This window comes from Sipha flava, unplaced genomic scaffold, assembly GCF_003268045.1.
Source record: "Sipha flava isolate LNK unplaced genomic scaffold, YSA_version1 177_pilon_pilon, whole genome shotgun sequence".
NCBI lineage: Eukaryota > Metazoa > Arthropoda > Insecta > Hemiptera > Aphididae > Sipha > Sipha flava.
This window is the reverse complement of record NW_020272091.1, coordinates 848,286-870,625: the sequence shown is the minus strand read 5'-3', so window position 1 is coordinate 870,625 and position 22,340 is coordinate 848,286. Positions and strand designations below refer to the sequence as shown.

The following is a 22,340-nucleotide window of genomic DNA, read 5'->3' as shown; positions in this document are numbered from 1 at the left end:
TGACAATGTTTGTGATTCTATATTAATAACAATAATAATAATAATAATATATTATTTCGAATGAAGTTTACGTATACACGTACGTACAAATGTAATAGTGACAATAACTATAGTGCATGTTGTTGGTGCGCACAGGTTTGTGCGGCTCGAAGGTCGTTCACCCGACGTGATGTTTGAGGGGCGAACGGCACACCATTTTAGGGTGGGGTGGGGGTGGTCATGATCGTCGGATGCGGAAAGGACGCGCAATAAAGGCCGTCGACGTTGGCCATGGGTCAACGCCGTCATCGTTTTCACCACCCCGATGGAATATTTATTCTCGTCATCGCTTTCCTGCTTCTCATTCTGAATCACTCCCGAAGTTCTATAACTATATAAATCTATATAAACAAAAACCGTTTTGAGCGTATCAAACGCGATAAGTCTTGTTTACGACGACGAACAACCGATGGTCGCATATATACATTAAAAGACTGAGGGTAAACCAATATTTCTCGAAATACTCTTCGTTGGAAGGCTTAATAGAGTGTTAGTATTGTTGTTGTTCAGGAAAATATTTTTCGCGTACTATTTTCGTCAGTGCATTTTAATGTCCAGGTACATGAACCGTGAACTATTATTATAATAATATTATTATTATTATTATTATTATCATTACACGTCACAAGTGCGTGAGCACAGTCCTATTAATTAAATACTATTTAGTTAATAGGTCTATGCGCATGAGAGTGCTCCGCAAATTCCAAAATCGAGTCGATAAAACGGAAATAAACAACGTTCTGCTTTAGTGGCACAAAAATTCCCGTCGCCAACAAAATCCCCGGTCGCGCCGGCACTGCGTTCTCGTTCGAGAATCGAGATTGTAGGCGTGGCGGGCGAGCGGCACAACGCAAAAATGTGGTGAATGAAGGTTTCCAATACTAAAGACGCCATTTTGTGTTTTCGATGTGATGTTTGATAAAAAAGAAGACAATTTCGCATTGGATTTCGCTTCGTATTAGTTTTTTATTCGCACCAGTTAATTGTAAATAAATTTTTTCAAGTGATATTATTCAATTGTCACAAGTGCACCCATTCGAACGGACCTAAGTGAGTACAGTTTTAATATAGTTCAACTCGCCGATACAAGACATTGTGACTCACCGAGAAATACCATTGTTTTCAAGCCATCTCTATGGCTGATCGGTCGACCGGTCTCAATGTTTGCAGACGCACACGGTGCATTTGTTGCCACATTTCCGGGTTTCTATAACCCAACCTGTCAATGACTCTTTAGATCTATTAATCGCTACACCCTTTTTTTTCCGCGTCCCCGGATAATGTGTGATAATCAACCTCCGAGTCCTCGGACTCTTAATTCCACGCATACATCACAACAATTTGATGTTCCTGTACAGACACACAACACATATTTGATCTCGAGTGTCTTCTGTAGTCTGAATGTCCGTATGCATGTTTACTTAAGCATAATAGTGTAAGGCTGTTGTGCTAGTGGTTAAAAAAGTTAAAGGAATCAATACTGGGGTTTTTACGAATAGTTGATGATCTGTAATTCCATTTAAATTTAAACTGTAGATTATACGCTTAGTGTGATTTTCGTTTGTTTTGAGTATTTTTAGTGTAGAATAATATCCTTTTTGTCAATCATACTTTATATATCTTAATACTTGAAAAAACATTGTTCCTGAGTCATTGCACCCCTAGAGTACATTTCTATAAATATCAAGAGTTGTTCTTAGTTAAATACTTATCATTAATTGCTTTGTATATGTACAACTAAGTTCAATAATATATCAATAGCTTATAACTTAGTTATTCAACTGTGCATTTATTTATAATTTTATTTATTTTTTTTTTCAGCTAAGTATACAATTATTAGTAAAATTAAGTATACTATTTAATACTACAAATATAAATAATATACTATAATAATATTACATTTATAAATATATGTATATGAGGGTATTAGTAAAGATTATTTATGGGGGGGGGGGTTTTATATATTTAGATGATAATTATTTTTATTATTATTTATTTCCTAACTAGGATTTTAGCAATGGAGAGGGTTAAATTAAAAACTCTATTCTCTCCTTATTTTATACCACTATATACTATAATCATTTTCTGGTTAAGTTTTGTTGACATTTATTTTGATATTAAATCTTTATTGACAATTTGAATAATTTTTGAAACCTTTTAAGTTCATGAGATTAAATATTAAATTATCATTCTTAAAATGAATTCTACCTAACTTCTTTGTTGTTTTACATTATTTATAATATACATATTTAAAAATTAATAGTTGTGTATAAAAGTTGAAAGTTTGAATTTAATTTTTATTTTTTAGTTATCTGTTATCTATAATATTCATTTATTATAAACATCCTTACATTTTTAACCTATATTCTCAAGTATATATTTAAATTTAAAATTCCTATATTTTCTTTAGATGCCTACTAAAATACATGATTTTAATTTAATTTTAAGTTAACATAATTGTTTTTGAAATTCATTCCATTATTTTGGAACTCCTTATTAAAAAATGTAAAGGTCAAGGACTCTCATAAAAAGTGTTAATGACATTCTTTACATTTTAAAATATGAGAGCAATTTATTTTTTATATTGATTTTTGTAAATAAAATTACACTATTGTATATACCTATCTAATTAATAGTTTTTTAATTACTGTTTCTTATTTATTTTTTTATATATATAGTTAGGTTAAAAAATTTTAAACTTTGACGTAAATTGTACTAGTTGTATCGTAATTTTATCATTATTTTTATTATAGCTATATATAAATATTTTATTGGATTTGTATCACGTATTATAAGGGAGTTTAAAGTCAATACAAAGTCAAACTAATTTTCTAGTATCTAATTAGTTTAAGCCTGATTGGTTCTTGACTATAATTATAAATTTAAAGTTTATCACAATATTTCAGTAGATTTAAAGTTTTTATTTTATAACTATATTAAATTTGAATTATTAACTTTATAATTTTATATTATTATTTATATTCCCATTAAAAATATTTTAATCGATACTTACAGATATTAAGATCATGTGTTAATAATTGTTAATTAAAAAAAAAAAAATCTTCACTTAATGTTTGAAAATAAACGAAGAATATATAGTATTTAGTAAGAACAGTAACTATCTCTAAGTAAAAAAAAATATTGTATAGTTTAAATATGTGTAACAATATTGGATTCTTGTTCAAATTAATGTGTACTAATATTTGTATCAATCTAATTGTATGTATAAACTCTTGAGTGATTGTTATTTATTTTCTTATCCTGATATTTACTATCATAAACAAAACAATTCTTAAGGTTGTTAATTAACTTAAATATATTCATAGATACTTAAGAATTACTTAAAAATAGAAATATGTTAAATCAATGTTTAACTCATCGAAACAGGTAAAATTATAAAAATTTCTCATTTAATATAGATTGTTTTTTTTTTTAACTGTTTAATTGGTAAAATTTATTTACAATTATTTATATAATGAAAAATTACATTTTTACTGATCCTCATGATACTGTTATAACTAATTTCTATTATTCATATAAAGTTATTATATTTGTATACCTAACAAATTTTGTTTAAGTTAAACAAAATGTTAAAGTTAAAATTTATCTGTATGAATAATACAAAATGCATACTTTGGTTAAAACAAAATAAAAGAATCTGCGATATTTAGGATTTATTACATTTAACTATCAACTGAGTAAATAATTAATATAATAAATATAAAAAATGTATTTGTATTGCAGACTAAAGGTACGTTCTACGGGCGAGTGTATAATCTAAATGGTGCCTTGCAGACAGTATGTCTACATTGTCAGGGGTCAGTTTGAAGGGGGAGAAAAGCAAAGGAAAGATCGCATTTCAATCATTCAAAATAAATAATCTGTATAAGGTAAGTGAAATATTTTTATTATTTATTATATTTTTTAGCTATGTAGTTGTAGTTAACATAAATTTAAAAAAAAAAAAACTTATTTGTGTTTTAGGGAGAATCAGCTGAAGGTAATCATCATAAAAACATAGCCACACGTAAAAATGGATTACAACCTATCGGAAAGGTTATCCGCAATATTCGTAACCCTGTTAATTTGCCAAGTGAAAAATCCGAATCTAGCCATGAGTCTTCAATTAATTTAGTCCCTATTGGTGGTCCAGGATGGGGAAACAAACAAACTGCAGAGAAATCACTTGTGGTAATTTTTTTTATTTTGTTATATTTATGAAAAATTTAACCAACTGGTTTTTATTAAATATTTTTTAGGTTGCGGGCAAAGAGGTACCGCCAACATCAACTGCCACGACAACATCTCAACAGTCCCAAAGTGGGCCTGTACTGGGACAACAACATGTTTCGTCCCATCTTACTTCCGTACAAGTGACTACTACCACAGCGAGGGTATGTCAATTTATTGCCTATATCAATTAACCAGAAAACAATATTTTAAATATATATATTTAAATAAAATAAAAAAATAAAATTAGTAAATAATTAATACTTGTTAATGAATGTTGTATGTATAAATAAATAAAAAAATATATTTAAAATTCATCATAGGGTATATACAAAGTTAATCAAATCTTGACTGACCGTTTATTTATTTATATAAACTATTTATTTATAAATTATATGTATTTTGTTTAATAGCCTTCTCATGCCGACAACAAAACATGGGCAAAAAAAATTGTGGATGTTCCAGTTGCTCCCACATATCTAGCGCATCGTACAATGCTATTCCAACAAGAATTTCCAAGTCTTACTTCAAGTGGAGAACACAAAAATATAATCGTTACGAATACACCTACACAGGCCAACACAGAACAGAGACCTTCTCTTCGTCCACAAAGTAAGATAATTTTTTTTAGAATTTATAAATTGACTCATTTTTAATTTATCTTAGCCGAAACAAGTTGGATGCAAGGTGGCAGTCGTCCCCAAATGCCTCAAGGTGGTGGCAGTGTTACTGGAACTCCAGGTCAAACCCTTCATTCTCAAATATCTTCCGGTATGTACATTTTAGGATTATATTTTTATTTATGGTATTATGTATCTTTAAAATTCTAAATACATATAATATATTTAACCTAATGCATTAATTTTAGTACATATGTTATACAATTAAAACTTGTAATTTAGAATATGTTTAATCTTTAAATGTTAGGTTAAATAATATTTAAAACTAAAATACATATTATTTTTTGATAGAATTCTTTTAGCAATTAGTAATTACATAACCTATGTATTTATCATCATATAATTAACAAATTTTAATTTACTTAAGAAACTATAACTTAAAAATCATTGTTTTTATACTTCTACTTTATTAAAATAGTAAAAACTGAAATACTAGTTTTGTGTGTAATTAATAAAATTTAGCTAATCTATTAATATTTGTAATGTGTTAGTGAAATAAACATGTCTTGTATAAATATAAATTTTAAGGGACAGAAAATGTGAATGGCGTACGGAGCAATTTGGTCCAAAATGGGGTGGCAGGGGCCCCGGCCGGCCTGAATCCTTATCACATGCAGTATAACATGACTAAAAATCCAATTATGAGAAACATGTTGCCTACATTTGTAAGATTTTTAATATATAATTTTCGAAATTCCATATTTATACTTTTTTTTTTATAATTACTAGATGGTTTCAAATCAATCTGATAATGTTGTAACACATCATCCCAAACAACATATTTATCAATCAGAAAAAAGTTTGCATCATACATCAGCATCATCGTCTAATGATGGTGCCCTTAATAAACCTTCAGCAGATATCAAAGAACTAATACCTCCTCCAATTATAAGTGAAGAAGATTTAAAAAGAATGAATGAACTTTCAAAAGAAGCTGGATGGTCTATACAAGGGGAAATTGATTATAAGTAATGATTTTGTATATATAAGTATTATAGTATATTTATTTTTAAATATTGATTTATTTTACAGTAAAAAATTAGACTTTAGTGATGATGAAGACCAAATAAACGAAAAATTAAAAAAACAATCATTAAATGGAGATATTAGAAGTAAATCTGATGCAAAAGGTTATTCAAATAAAGCTGTTAATAGTGATCCAAGCTTAGCTCAAAATGTAAAGGTAAGTAAAGTATAAGTTTAAGAAAGAAAATTAAAGTTCATGGCAATTTTTTTTTTATAGGAAGGTATATTTATGCCTATTAACATCAACGGTATTCCTTATAATACAGATTACATGCAATACTATAGACTACCATTACATGAAGTTAGATTTTTTTTTTAAATTACTTGTGTTCTATGGATACTCATTATTTAATTTTTAAACTTAGGAAGATCGACAGATTGATGATGATTATGATGATGAATCTTTGGGTAGAGCCCGTGTAAATGAAGAGTTAACTACTGCTCTACAACGTGCTAAAGATCGAAAATTAGAAGAAATGAAACGTTTTGAAATGCAACAACAATTAGAAGCAACAAAATTTAAAAAATTAGATGGAGAAAATAGTGATCATAAAGTAAATATTGTATTTAATATTTAAATGGTAATTTTTAAAACAATGATGTAAGACAATTCATCAAGTCAAATTATTGTAAATATTTATGTCCACTAAATACATAGTTAAATACATAATAAGACTATCCTATCCATCTTAATTTTAAAATAATAAAATATTATTTATAAAATTAAAATTATTTTATGTTATTGTTGCAGAATAAAGATTTCGTAGATGATTCTCTCAAATCTCGTTCTGAACTATCAAAAGATATGAACGATGAATCTAATGACAATAAAGAAATGAACAAATATGCTTCTTCAAGACTGCAGAAACAGTTTGAACCAAATAGTGATATAACTAATAAAGTTCAAAATATTTCTTCAAGTATATTTAATTTTTGATAAAGTTTTAATTTTTAAATTTATAAAGTATTTAAATATTATTTTACAGAAGGTATTAAAACACTTAGTCGTACTGACAGTGATATGAGTAGTAGTGGATATTCAGAGTATAGAAGTGATTCATGGATTGAAGATGATCATATAAATAAAACGTCAAGTCAAAAACGTGATAAGCGTTCAGATTTTGATAGGTTTGTACTGCATTTTATTTAATATTCAAATGTTAAAAATATTTATTTAACTGTCAATAATCGTCGAAATATTTTTGGTTGTAACTAACAATATATTTGTTCTCGAATAAATTTAACTTAAAATTAATTTTTAACAGATATAGAAGAGAAAAAGCTCGTTCAGATCCAAAAGATAAAAATGATAAATATGCTCACATTGATTATTCTTCTAGGACTGATGATAATAGAAAAATGTTTGACCACAAACGTGACTTCAAAAGAAATGTTTGTATTATCAGTGAAGAATTAATTCATTTCATTGTATATAATTTTTTTTTTTTTTTATAGGAATCTGGAAGTAATATAAAGAAATCCAGTGATGATAGTTATGATACTGATAAAAAAGTGTCAAAGTATCATTCTCGAGATTCGTTAGAAACTCCAGAGGAAATTGAAAAAGACAATTTGTAAGTTTTGAGAGTTATGTTATGTTTTTATTATATATTTTTTACCATATTGTATTTATTTCTGCAAAACTAATAACAATAAACAAATATCTTGTATCAGTGTTCTTGGATTAATGTTGTGCTTTACTAATAATTGGTGATTATAATTATTTTTTCGTTGAGAAATTAGTATCAAAATAAATATACAATAAAGTACTTGTTGAATTTTATATATATATATATATATGTATGTATGTATACTGTGAGCATGAAAATTAACTTATTATCATACATCGTCTTAAATATTATCAGCTGTAACCTAACCTAATTACTGCTTTTTTGTTATCCTTGAAAAAATCATAATTGCCCTCTATAAATCCTAAACAAAAGCCAACTATTAAATGAAATCATTTCATCATAATAATTACTATTTAAATCAAAATGGTGAATAATAAATCTATAAAAAAAAAATTGAAACATGTAAATTGTGGTCCTTGGGAATATTGCACTTTTTGACTGGGCACTTAACTTTTTTTAACAAACCAAACATCTTTTATTTTACATTTATTTTTAGGCAAGTTGATGATGAATCGTACTCTTGGGGACAGAAATCTCTTAACACAGATTACTATAAGGATGATATAAACTTAATAGGTCAATATGTAAGTACTTATTTTTATCTGATAGTTTTATTCATATTTTTATTAAATATTTTAACTCATTTTATTTTAGAGTAAAAAATATATACCAGGTCCTATTACTCAAGAAAAACTTGAAGCTTGTGAATTAACTAACGAACCTAAACGCAATTTAAACCAGTTGGTTAAAAGTGAAAGAAAGGATTCAAAGAAAAATGATCAAGCAAGTGTTAATTATTTCTATTCTAAATTTTTAACGCCTTGACTGCATTCCATTTTCAGTGTGTTATCCATATGCCTTATAACTTTTTTTTTTTTTTGAATCCCAACTAATTTGTTTTAATGATTCTTAGTTACAGGCCTTGTTTATATATCATTTCATATGTTATTTCACCTTTAGAATGTGGAGGGTCAAATTGAACCTCATTTGCAAAAAGAATTATTATAACTATTATAAAATTAAAAATAAATGTTATGTAAATATAAAGTTAAATGTATTCCTACAAAATAGTGTTTAAGTTATATGGTATGTCATTTAAGTTTTCAGTAACTGGACCCCATTTCAATATTCTAGTATCCAAAGTAAAATAATATTATGTTCTTTAATCAATGTTATCTTTCTCGCAGACCCATTCATTATCTTCATTTTCGCCATTCAATTGCTTCTGTTTTGTAAATCAGGTATTTTTAAACCTGGATCATTTAATTCATCATTGATGTAATTTTTGACTTAACCTTCATCTGAAAATGTATTCGCCCACTGAGTAATGTTCATTAAAAAAAAAAAATTAAGTTTACGAAAACAAAAATTTAAAATATCCTTAAGCATTATTGATAGTAAATATAGTGATATTTCAGTATCAACTGACATATTGCAATAGTCAGTAATATTGTTTTTATAATTTATTTTAAGAGAAAATTGAATTATATAAATTAAAACTTAATATGTAAAAAGTAAAAATAATCAAACTAAATTAAATTAATGACTAACAAAAAATGTAAATATTTAAATCTAAGTGGAAAATTTCGATTAGCTGATAACAGAGAATCTGATATTTTATGTTTGATATTTAGACAGCAACTGAAGGGCTATTAACCCTTTGAGTCTACAATGACAAACAAAATGACCTCTCATGGCCCACTTAAAAATTCTACTTAGGGGTCCAAAATAACCCTCAAAGTAGTCAATGTATTAAATAAATTATATAAATGTATTACATTTTTATCATTTAACCAATTCATTTATAAGTTTTATGTTTGAGTTGATACATTATTTTTATTTCTTAGAATTATTATTTCATTAATGCATATATATATAAAATTAAATTTTTACATGAAGCAATAACCATTTATTAATATTTTAGGGTGATGATTTATCTACTAAAGCTAAATCTGGTGTTTGGGATTTGGCTCCAACAAACAAAAATAAAATGTTACAAGATCATAATCAATCAAAGCTTGATCAGGAAGTAAAAAGTGGTAAAAGTGGTCAAAAAAATGAAGAAGACATTAAATCATCAGGTATATACTCTAATATTAATTTAAAAATTTAATTTAAAAAAATTTTTAGTCATATCAAGAAACAGGAGCGCAGAAGTTATTATTTAAATTATTTGATAAATATTTCAAATAATTTCAACAATAATCAGCAAAACTGGTGAAGTAGTTGATTTTTATTCATTTGGATGATGCAATTTAATGATCCATATATAAGCCTTATAATTATCCTTAAGTATATAATAGAAATTGAAGAATGAGTTTTATCCAATCTAGATTATTTAAATTATATTTGAATTAGTTTTTTTCTTAGTAAGTGGTTCGATCACAATTTTGGTAAGGGAGAAGGGAGCTATGCGAGGTGCTCCTGTTACTTGGAGAAAGTAGAAACATAGTAGAAGCAACTAATATTAAGTAAACATATTTTTAGACCTAAAATCTTCATTAGAAAATTCTGGTACTTCTACATTATCTCATCATAAAGGAATGAGATCTGACCGCAATGTTGGATTACGTTCATATCATCAGAGTATCAATTCTCGAACAGTTTCCAGGTCTGGATCAAATAGAAAAAATGCATGGCCAGATTCTTATGAAGAAAGTCAAAGAACAAGAGGTCCATCTCGACGTGATGACAGAAATCGAGGTGAAGATAGAAATCGTGGTGAAGATCGTAACAGAAATGATGATAGAAATCGTGGGGATGACAGAAATCGTGGAGATGATCGAAATAGAAATGATGATCGTAATAGAGGCAGTAACCGACAAAATGATCGATATTCTGAAAAATCGTTACGTGGTTATGGTCAAAGATCTGAACAAAGAGGAAGAGGACGTTTAAGTACTATGGAATCCCGCGTTATAAATGGACGCAGTGGTCAAAAAAATAGCATTGATGAAAGTATTGATAAAAACAACAAATCAAGTTCGAATTCAGGATCCATTCGAAATAAAAATTCTTCATCTAAATCACAATCTAAAATGGATACATACGGAATGTCAGGGGATACAAACCGTAGAAGTGGTGAAACCCGATTCAGTTCAAGGCCTAATAATCGATCTATTGGTAGTCAAAAACAAGAAGACAATAATTGGGAATCTGTTAGCGAACCTAGTGATTATGAAGCTCAACAAAAAAGTAGTAATCGTAGACTTAGCAGTCGTACATATTTGTCATCTTCAAGGTAATTTTGTGATTTCTTAATTTAAAACAAATTGTAATTATTATATTTTACTTAAGGGGAGAAAAAAGACCAAATTATGATAAAAAAGATCAACCTAAAGAATCTGGTAGTAATGAAAAGTCCGGACAGAAGTTAGTCTCAACTACTTCAATTAATGATTCTAAAAATAACTATGGAGGTATATATTTAATAAACCATTACAATTTAATCAGTGTTATTATTTCTTGTTTAATTTGTTATTTTAGGAAGTTCTTCTCAGGATGGAAGATCCAATAAAAAAGATGAACAGAGAAAATTAAGTGATTCGCAGCAAAAAAATCAACGTTTAAGTAATCAAAGTAATCGCAAAGATTTATCTAAATCATCGTCCCGTTCTAATCAAAATAGTAATATGGTCAAGCCTGGTCAAACTAATCAGAGGTATGAAAGACAAAAAAGCCAACCTCAAATTAGTCAAGATGATTCAAATGCAACCATTATTAAAGGTATGTTTAAATAGGGTTAATGATTTTTTTTTATTTAATAAAATATTATTTTTAATTATCAATTGTTATAACAGATGCTGTAGTTATGGTTAGCAACAATCCCCCGCCTCCTCCGCAAACTAATGCTTGGGACAAACCAATAACTCATGCACTCCGAGCGCAATCGCCTAATGTAAATAAGGCGGTTGCTCCTCAATCCAATAACCGAGCCAACAGGTATTATATTTATTCAAGATAGTTTTTAATTGATTTTTTATTATTTTTATAATTTTATTGAAATAATTATTTTTTAACAAGTAACACATTATGTTTTAGTTTAACTGAAATTAAAGAAATTCCTGGACAAACAACTCAAAGATTAAATTCAAATAAAGAAAAAGGATCCCCTAATGTATGTATATTTATTAAAATTGATTTATTAAATTTCAATTTATATATATTTTGAATAATTATTTAACTGAAAAACCTTGAAGAGATAATTTACTAAAAACTATTTGAAATGTGTTTACAATTTTTAAAACTAACCATTTTCTTCATTTGATAAAGACATTTTTTTATGATTTCATATAGTTAAAGAAAATGTATGAAGGCTTTTATGTTAAAACTGATTTTTTTTTTTTTTTAGTGTAACTGTTGTTGTTTTAAGTAATAAAAATTTGTGGTAGCTTTTTAATTATTAATTAGTTAATTTTGTGTTTTATGAAAATATTTTTCATCATTAGTTTTGTAGAATAAGATTGAATATTCAAATACCTAAATATTTAAAATAATTACTTCACTTCCAGATCTCCTGTATATAAATATTTATTTAATTAATTAAATATTATAATATTTTATTTAATCATTTATATAAGGTCATGGAAAATGGTATTCTTGATTCTTCTCAACGAATGAAAACAATTATATTTGAAAATACCACTTACAAATCTAAACCTTGTGGAGAATCTAAAAATAAATATAACTCAAATATTAAACAGCGCAATGATAAAGGTAAAATTTCTTTATTTTTAATAATTAATTATTTAAATAATTGATAAAATATATTTTTTTTAGAAACTTGTAACTTTAATGAAGAGAGTCAAGAAACTTGCTTTAGAGCATTCAAATCTTCAAATAATGATAATAAAGATGCTAAATTGAACGAAGCCGTTCAAATGTCAATGAGCTTTAAGGTATTTTTAAAGGATTTGATAAAAAAAAATTAAATTTATTTTGCTATGTTTGTTGTTTCTATTCAAATACTCATTGGAATTAGTATTTTATTTTTATATTTTAAAGGTCTCAATAATTTATTTCTGAAATCCTATTTTTAAAATTTATTTGTGTACACAATGTTCTGTGATTTTGAATGTATTTATAATCCAGCAATTTTCTATTGCTCAATATTTTTTTAAACATTATATACAATTAATGTTTCTTGTTTTAGTTGAATATTTTTAATTTTTTTTTTTTTTTATTAAATTATAAGTTTTATTTGTTATATGCATAATATATTCTTATTATTTTAGAATGATGAAAATTCTGATTTGAATCTTGGATTTGGTGACTTTGAGTCTGATTTTACTCATAATGGTGGTCATTTATCTGCGGAAAACAAAGACGTTATGGCCATGACATCACATTCTAGATCAATGCATACTGGACCATCATCATTAGCAGCAAGTGATTTAAAAACCATGATTGCTGGCACTAAAAAGGTTATTATATGTCTTCATATATTTGTTTTATCCATCAATTGTTCATTATTTATACATCTAAAATTCATTATCAATTTAAATATAATTTATTTAATTTATATTAGTGTGCATTCATTTGCAAATCACTTAACTAACTTGTAGACCAAATATGGGAGTCTTTGGAGGAAAATAAAACATGCTCTCCAATACAAAGTTTCATCCCCCCTCAATAAAAAATCCAGATGTTAGTCTTGCTTCTTCTAATGTTGAAAAAGCAGAACTATTTAAAAATCATCTTTATTATTATATTTTTTCAATCTCATCCTGAAACATTCTCACGAGCTACTACAAACACTACAAAAGTATCTAGACTCTTCTCTCCTGGTATCTTTACCAGTCAAACACTTAACGCCCTGTGCGTAAAATTTACTATACAAAAATACTCACTTATGAAATCCCCAGGATTCAATTTAATTACAGTGAAAGTTGCCAGATGCTTACCAAAATGTATTATCGCCCTCCTTACACACATTTTCAATGCAACCCAAAGACTCTTATTTCCCCCTTCTCTGGAAATTTTTTAAAATCATTCTAATCCCAAAATCAAATTAACTAACTGACTCCTTAAATTCTTATAGACCAATCAGCTTATTGCTGTTTTTCAGCAAAATATTAGAAAAACTTTTTTAAATGTTTCTTTCCTATCATGTTAAATAAAAAAAAAATATTACCAGGCCATCGATTTGGTTTTTGTGCTCAACACTCGATTATTCATCAAGTCCATAGAGTTGTCGACGCTATTTACTTTGCCCTCCAAAAAATAACTACTGTACCTGTGCATTCCTTGAAGTATTTCAGGCCTTCAGCAGAGTGTGGTATAAAGATCTGCTATACAAATTAAAAAAATTTTTACACCCAACATACTACGTTATACTTAAATCATATCTCGCAGACCAATACTTAAGTCCATTATGGTTCTTTGTACTCTAATATAGCTGGAATTGTGGCAGGTGTTCACAAGGTGGAATCCTCTCCCCAATACTGTTCAATATCCATACATCTGACCAACCGACCACGTCCAACACATTATTAGCTGACTACGTGGGCAACAAAGTCATAGTATCATCCAGTTTAGATCCTACTATAGCCTCCATAAACCTATAAAACCATCTGGTATAAAAAGTAGCTTTTTGAAATAAACTAATCCAAATCAGTACATATTACATTTATTTACACTTAAATTAGTACCATGTCCAGAAGTAACACTTTTGTACTTGAATCCCCCATCTCCTATTGTTAAATATCTCGCGCTAACCCTAGACTGCCGTCTTACCGGGGCTCATCACATCAAAGCTAAAAAATTACAATTTAACTTGCTTATGAATACTCAAAACCCTAATCGTCAACAACAAATGCTCAAAACTAAATATTAAATTACTTCTCTACAAATCTTTCTTAAAGCCAATTTGGACATACGACCTATAGCTATAGGGCAATGCAAACATTTTTTAATTTAAATAAAATTCTGAGGTTTCAAAATAAAATACAAAGAAAAATTATAGGTATTAGGCAAAAAATTATTATAAACAGTTCCACCTACACCTAAACTGTCATCCAATCGCACTTATAAATATAGTGCAGAAACCTACTAAATCCTTAATCCAAAACAAACAACAAACAAAAAAAAAAAAGATAAATTTTATAAATTAAAATAATAGTTAAAAATGAAAGTCTAATCATTGGGTGGCTTCTTCAACCAACATTTTTCAATTGATTTTTGTTAACTTAGTTCATAGTCTTATTATGCCAATTGTGTATATTATTAATAAAGAAAGAAAAAATGTGCGAAATGTAGCGATAGTTTATTTGAAATATTGTAATAAAAATTATATACAAACATTTTATGGTTTGGTTCTTAATGTAAATTATTGTAATTATAGTTATTTTTATTAATGGTTTTATACATTCTTTTGTGTTCTGCATTTCTAAATCTTAGCTTGATAATTTTCTAGGATATTTCCAATCCCAATTTTATTGTATTATTATTTTGAATTAACATTTTATATAAAAACATTTGTAGTTAAATTAAATATAAATGTTTTTTTTTTCTGTTGAAGGTATGGGATGATAAACCTGAGTCTAATCAACAAGTCCAACAAAATATTGCTGAAAATGCTTTTAATACAGTTTATAGCACTGCAAGTAGTGGACAACATGATAAATCTGAAATTTCTGTTATTGATGAACAAAGAGTTCATAACCAGCAAGTGTACAGGTATGTACTTTGGTACGTGACACTTTTTGTTGTAACTAACACGTAAATTTTAATATTTGTTCATCGCTGCTTTTTAACATTACTTTTATTGTATAACCCTGTACAAAAAATTTAAAATAATATATTCTATGCTAATCAAATATTTGTGAATTAAAAAATTTTAGTCCTGCCCCTCAATTACAAAATGTTGCTGGTTCATACATTCCAGTATCAATGGCTGCTGCTGGTCAACTAAAACAAGATCCAAATTCTGCTACCACAAACGTATGCAAGGTAATTTCTTGGCTGTCAATAAGGTAATATATCATTTATAATATTTTGATATTTCTCAAGGTTAAACCTCAACCGCAGGGTACACTGTCGCCTCCATTGAGTCAACAACAACAACAACAACAACAACCTCAACAACCACAACAACAGTCTACAAGTACTCATGTATTCAGTTCTACAACACCTCAACCACATACTTCTACTACACCACTTGCAAATACTATTCCAACACAAGCAACACATATGAACTTACAAGTAAATTACATTATCTTTTATTAATAATTTAAGTTAAAGTTTTGATTGTATTTTGATCAGTTTAATTATGCTAAATAAATTTTTCCTCTAACATACTTATTACTAGTTGCATAGCAAAATAAAAAATAATGATACATTTTCAATTTTTTTTTTTTTTTTTTTTTTTCATTTGTTTGGTATTAATAATTTAATTATTAGTTTAGCTTTTTAATATATTTGACATTTGAAGATAATATATAGATTTAAACAAAATATGTATTCTAATACTTTTTTAATTGTGTTTTAGATAATGATGGATAATAGTGATGCGTTACCCGATATGTATGGTGCTCATATTTTAAAACAGCAACAAACACATTTAATATTAAATACAAATAATAAAACTGGTGTAGAGATGTTAGCTAAACAATATGTATCTGCTGCTCCTGGACCTTCTCCATCTTCAGCTATTTTGTTTAATTCAGCTCAACAGCATTTAATACCTCCTCCATCACCATCAGCACCACAAGTGTATCAAACGATGTTAGAACCTTCACAAACCGTAAGTCAATACAAATTTTAACTTTTATGCATTGAAATGTTATAAAATAAAAAAAAAAAAAAAGAGAGTAATGATGAACATCTAATAAATTTAACTTTTACCAATAATTCATTACTGAACAGTATAATGTGTTATAGAGCTAAGATTTTACTGCTCTAAAATATAGCAAAAAAATTAAATATTTGATAATTTAAAAATTATATGATAAAAATCATTATTTACCCGAGGTATGTTGGCCATTTTAAATTTAATTTTTTTTTCTTTTTTTGGTAAAATAGGTGAATGGATCATTATGCTCGTATTTATTAGTTAATGAATTTAGTAGATTACATTCTAAACTTATGTTATTAATATTTTATAACTTTAAATTATATTTGACAGTTGTATTGTATTTTGAACTTAAAAAAGTTCATTACCCACAATCTATTCGTCGATAATTTTAAATCTTGATGATAAAAATAGAAATTTATTATTAATAAATTCACTACTTAATACAGTTCATTATCATCATTAAAATATGTTAAACATAAATATAATTTATAAACTTATTATTTATATATGTTACCAGCAATATGGATAATCCGGTATTTTGCAAAATGCCTAGACATTATATAAAATGCCAAAAATCACTACGCAATATACGAGCTTTGTCTAGGTATTATGTATAATGCCAATCGTGGAGTAGGCAATATGAAGAAAACAAACTAAATTGGGCTCGCCTATTATTAACAACTTGTTTATCATAAATGTGCGTTCACAATTTAACGCAATAAAGATAAATATCCTCTTACTACTACAATAGTAATTCTGATATGTATTATTGAACATACTAATAATTTTATTACGATATCGTAATTTTTCTCGTCATTTTCGTGTTTTGTTTTGGTTGCAACTATGCATATGATTTATATGAAGTAAAATTTTTATTCAAATTTTTTTTAAAAATTTGGCCACTAATACCAGTGTTTTATCTGACGAACAGTATAATAAGTTGATAAAAATTGAATCCACAAGAATAGGTTAAGGATTTTTAAAATATGTTTGTAAGTCCAAGTGTCAAAATAAAAAGTGTATTTGCCTAAAAAATAATATTTTGTGCTCTTCAAAATGTCACTTTTCTAAAACATGTTATAATAAATAAATAGTAGTTAAGTAAAATATTTATATAATGGTAATAATATAATACCTAGGTTATATGTAAAATAATATTAAAAATCATATGTTTTATTTACATTACCTAAAATGGTTTGGAAATTTGCATAATGCCTAAGCATTTTACAAAATACCTGAATTATCTATATTGCCGGTAACATACATACATAATCATATTTTTCTTCCTAAAAAATTATTATTTATTTATTTTTTTTTTTTTTAATAAATGATAGGTTATAAGCAATACTACACGGTCTCAATATAATCAATTTCCTTATGGTCTTCAATCTAATGGTTTAAATCAAAATTCACCTCAATATAATCCATCAATGTTTATTCATGCCTCTACACCAGGTGGTCAAGGTGGTTCAGAAGTATTTCAATCTTCTATATCTCCATTTCGAATGGGACCAGTACGTATAAAATATAAAATACTATTTCATATTATAACCATCTAATTAAAATATATAATTGATTATAAATAGCCATATAACAATGGTCAGCAAATAAATTCAAATTTAAATCCTGTATTATTACCAAGCAGTACTAATTCTTCTTCCTCACAAGTCAAACAGTCTTCACAGCAAATTGGAACAATTGGCAATAAGACTGCATATAATGCAACAACACCTCAACCTTCACCTGTAAGTTTTTTTTTTAAATATCTTAAATTATTTTTAAAATCATATTTTATATTTTAGTATATGGTACAGTATGATCCAACAACTATGTTCAATCAGCCATATAATTCTTTGAATAATGCACGGCCAACACCATTACAGTCTTCATCATCATTATATTCTACTAATTCAGCAAGTAAGTTTTAATATGTTATTAAAAATTGATATTTATTAATATTTAAATTTATAATATTTAGCAGGACCAACCAATCCTGGTTATATTCCAAATGTTGCCTCTGCATTTCAAGCACAAGTGGTTGCTGGTGCATCGGGTGGCAACACATTTGGAATTCCAACTGCTTTTGGTTCCCAAAATGCACCACCACCACCAAACATGCAAAATTACACATCTCAGGTAATTTCAGCTTTATTTTAAATTGTACACAATTATTATAATTTTATTTTTTAATTTATTACTAATTTATTTAGTCGTTATTTTTAACCCATAAAATGTAATTATAACAATAAATATTAACTTATGCTTTTAAATGACCTAAAAATTTGTATATGGTATAATAATGATGATTAGGACATGGATGTTGTTACATTTGCAACTTTTCTTCTTCTGCTCCAATTTATTGCAAAGTAAGTTTTAAATGCATTTCGTGTAGGTACGAATGAAAATCTAAAAATACAGTTTTCAACTTTTTTTTCACTTTTTATATAACGTCTTTTTTTTTATACTTTTTAAACTGTTTTACTAAAATTCCATGAAATAAAATTGTTAAATTATCTGAAGTACTTGATATATTGATGTATATTATTTAAATGTTTTATTGTATATTGATATTATTGTATATATAGTTACAACAATAGTTTGATTATTTTAAAAATTATATTGGTTTCGTCATACTATGATTATTTGATTTGCCATATTTAAAATGCGTACAAATAAATATATTTAACACAAAAAATATTAAAAAATTCATTGAAGTTATATTAGATTTAAAACCATAAGTATAATAAATTCTTTACTGACTGGAGAAAAAAAAATTTGGCTGCATTATCTGAAGACTTGACGGTAAGCTATTTAGTTTATTTTAAGTACGCTTCGTTCCCATCAACCGACGTAGGACAAAATTTTATGAAATATAAAAATTTATTGGCTCCAAACCGAAAAACAATTAAAAAAAAATTATTTACAGTTATATGCAACAATATTTTTAAGTATATATTTATAACCAATAAGATTATGAAAAATAATAAATAAACGTAATTTTATGAAATATTACGTAATATAATTTTTTTTAGTGCAATTTTAGATTTTTTAAAATGCTATTTTCAGTATATTTTAGTGCAATACTGCAATCAATTTTATTATTACAACATCTGTACCCTAATGATGATTATATATTTCTTAAATTCAGCTATCAATTGTATCCTCAACTTAACATTTATGGTAACTGTGTACTTAATTTCTTACTACTAACCTAACTAATATTTCAAAATTGTTTCAATTATTGTAAAAAATAAATAATTTTTAATGTTGCACAAAGTATAAATTATATAATGTAGCATTAAAATAGTTGACTCAAATCAATTTATTTGAAACTTTTATTTTAAAAAACTGAGCTTTACTTCAGTGAAATTGAATTAATGAATTATTTTTTACATTTAATTGTTTTTTCTTTATTTTCAACTTTTTAAAATTAGATTTGTTTTATCTGTTCTACGTATAAAACAAAAATAGTGCATAAAATATATTTCTTTTATCTCATGTATAAAAGTGTTTTTATTCAAAGTATTTTTTATATTAATTTTATTAGTATCGACAAATCTCATACATGAAAGGTAATTTAGCTGCTGGAAATGGTACTAATGACCTACAAAAATCTGGTATCTCTAACCAACAAGATTTAGGAAATCCTATGTTTTCCTCAAATATATTCAGACAACAACAATTTTTTGAAAGTAAGCTATTATTTTATTCTCTTTATAAAAATAATTTCTGTTATTATGTGGTTTTTTACATTTTAGCTAATAAACCATTGATGAATTCAAATCAACAAACTCATCAGGCTATGCAAGGAAAATACAGTAGCTATCAAGTGTCTGCATCTCAAAATAATCAATTGGTAAATTTTTTTGATGTATGTAATTTTAACAATAATACATAATTATTATTTTATTTGTAGCCACTGATGCAACAACCTAGAATGAATATGAATAATAGTAATAGTGGATCAATGGCTGGAAATATTGCACCTCAATATCCATCTCCTATCCAAAGGCCAGTATCGACGTTCCAACATATACAACGAATGCCTCCTCCACAAAACATGCGTATGCAACCTAATTGTGCACCTATGCAACACTTAATGAACAAAAGTCAAACCTCCAATAACTATTTTGTATCAAATACAGGTAACTAGGTTTTTACTATTTTTTTTTTTTTTTTTTATCGTTTGTAGTTTAATTTTATTTTATTTAAATAATACATTCTATTTTATTTTTTTCTAGGTTTGATTGTTGAATCACAATTGCCTTTACCCAACAAAATTGATAATGCTAATGTGAACGTTGATTCGAAAGCTGAAGAAAAAATAGATAGCAATTCTAAACCACAAAGCACAGAATGTAAAGATGACAAACCCTTGGCGGCTAATGAATAGTTTTAAACTTTATACTCGAATGGATATACGTGTAGACTATACATTGTATGTTTTGTGAACTCATGAGTACTATGCAAATTGCTAAATTAGTCGTGTTCTTTAGATAACAATTTATTTATATTATATATATTAAAAAAAAAAATTGTCATAATCTATCCCAAACAATGATTTGAGAGTTCTTGTACGCTATTTATTTGTATTAAGCAAGTTTTTTCTGTGTCAATTTTTTTATTATTATCATTTAAATGAATATTATATAATAATTAACAACTAAATAAAAAAAGTTGTGCTATTAATTTGTAGGTATTTCAATTGTGGGTTGATCATTTTTTTCTTAAAATAGTACAAATATACATGTATGTAATTGGAATGTCATAGAATCAATATAAAAAAAATTTCCTCTGTTGGTATGATATATAACTGTCTGACAGACAGATAAGAACAAAATTGATTAATTTTATTTGTAATTGTAATTGAAAATAGTGATTGTGCAAAAATAATGCCGATATAAATGTATGCTTGTTATTATTAGAATGTTAACAATTTAATATTAAATTTTTTATTTATTCATTTTATTCAACTTAAATATAGATTTTTTTTATAATTTTCATTTATAACTATTAACTTTAAGGTCTTTGTTTACTTTATACATTTCCCCCCTCTACTCCCGCCCATAAATTATAGATAATTTCATTTTTTGTAAAAAACATCTTACAGCTAACTCAGTAAAATCATACTAATCCTTTAAATGTAATTAAAGAATTGTTTTTTTTTTTCAAGTGAAGTGTAAGTCCAATTTTTAAAAGCGTTTCATAATAGAAATATAAAATAATATACATATACAAAAAAAAGAAGAAATAAAAAATTTTATTCCCGATCTATTGGTTTTATTTTTTGTAATCTTCCTAATATCTTTTAATACATGATTTACTACAAAAATATCACAAAATCAATGCTTATTATATTTGTATTGATTGTGAAAATTTCTTTAATATATAGTCCACATATATAGTGGAAATTAGCAAGTATTGATAAATTTTCATGTCATTATTTAAGTACTTCCTGATTATCCCTACCACCTATGTACTTCAACTGTAATATGTTAAGTTAGTTATCTGCTTCTCAATGATTGAAGGTAATCCAAAAGAGTAAATTTAATTATTTTAAAATTGGTACAGCAACAAATATGATTCATAATTGTTCAAAATGGAACTAAAGTTTAAATTGAACCATAATGTGCTTTCTATTCTAATAAATTAATTTTTATTGTGAATGAAATATTCTGGTTCTACATTAATTTATTATTAAAACTAGAATGATCTATCATTCATGTATTTAAAAATTTGAAACTGAGCAAAATATTTTAATTTCAATTTAAAGAAAAACCAAGTGTCCTAAATAATCATTTGGGTTAGGTTATTATAAAATTGTTTATTATATCAATTATTAACTTGCTTGTTCTAGTCAGTTGATAAATTCTTCTAGTAGGCCTTTACAATACTAATAAATTAATTTGGTATTTTCTTATTCTAGTCCTAATTTGTTGC

The 22,340-nt window shown here is 26.5% G+C and overlaps 1 protein-coding gene across 10 annotated transcripts; it reads left to right on the top strand.

Annotated features, from left to right (window-relative positions):
• Positions 1 to 909: 909 nt before the first annotated feature.
• Positions 910 to 21,379, top strand: LOC112680573 (putative uncharacterized protein DDB_G0282133). 10 transcript variants are annotated; one of them, XM_025550714.1, is made up of 38 exons: positions 910 to 1,089; positions 3,784 to 3,929; positions 4,024 to 4,230; positions 4,299 to 4,433; positions 4,683 to 4,881; positions 4,936 to 5,040; positions 5,484 to 5,614; positions 5,679 to 5,917; positions 5,982 to 6,132; positions 6,193 to 6,276; positions 6,341 to 6,529; positions 6,727 to 6,895; positions 6,941 to 7,103; positions 7,241 to 7,367; positions 7,431 to 7,549; positions 8,103 to 8,190; positions 8,261 to 8,389; positions 9,531 to 9,687; positions 10,079 to 10,847; positions 10,904 to 11,025; positions 11,093 to 11,332; positions 11,407 to 11,548; positions 11,648 to 11,723; positions 12,187 to 12,322; positions 12,386 to 12,504; positions 12,841 to 13,029; positions 15,126 to 15,295; positions 15,448 to 15,556; positions 15,617 to 15,808; positions 16,095 to 16,349; positions 17,735 to 17,914; positions 17,987 to 18,145; positions 18,203 to 18,317; positions 18,379 to 18,536; positions 19,948 to 20,092; positions 20,159 to 20,256; positions 20,317 to 20,545; positions 20,642 to 21,379. In XM_025550714.1, exons 2-38 carry the CDS (start codon positions 3,840 to 3,842, stop codon positions 20,791 to 20,793), a joined length of 6,237 nt encoding a protein of 2,078 aa, XP_025406499.1. In that variant the 5' UTR covers positions 910 to 1,089; positions 3,784 to 3,839; the 3' UTR covers positions 20,794 to 21,379. The 10 variants fall into 10 exon arrangements, with proteins under 10 accessions (XP_025406499.1, XP_025406504.1, XP_025406503.1 ...); XM_025550719.1 differs by having other exon boundaries at positions 5,478 to 5,614; positions 6,965 to 7,103; XM_025550718.1 differs by having other exon boundaries at positions 5,478 to 5,614; positions 6,962 to 7,103.
• Positions 21,380 to 22,340: the final 961 nt, after the last annotated feature.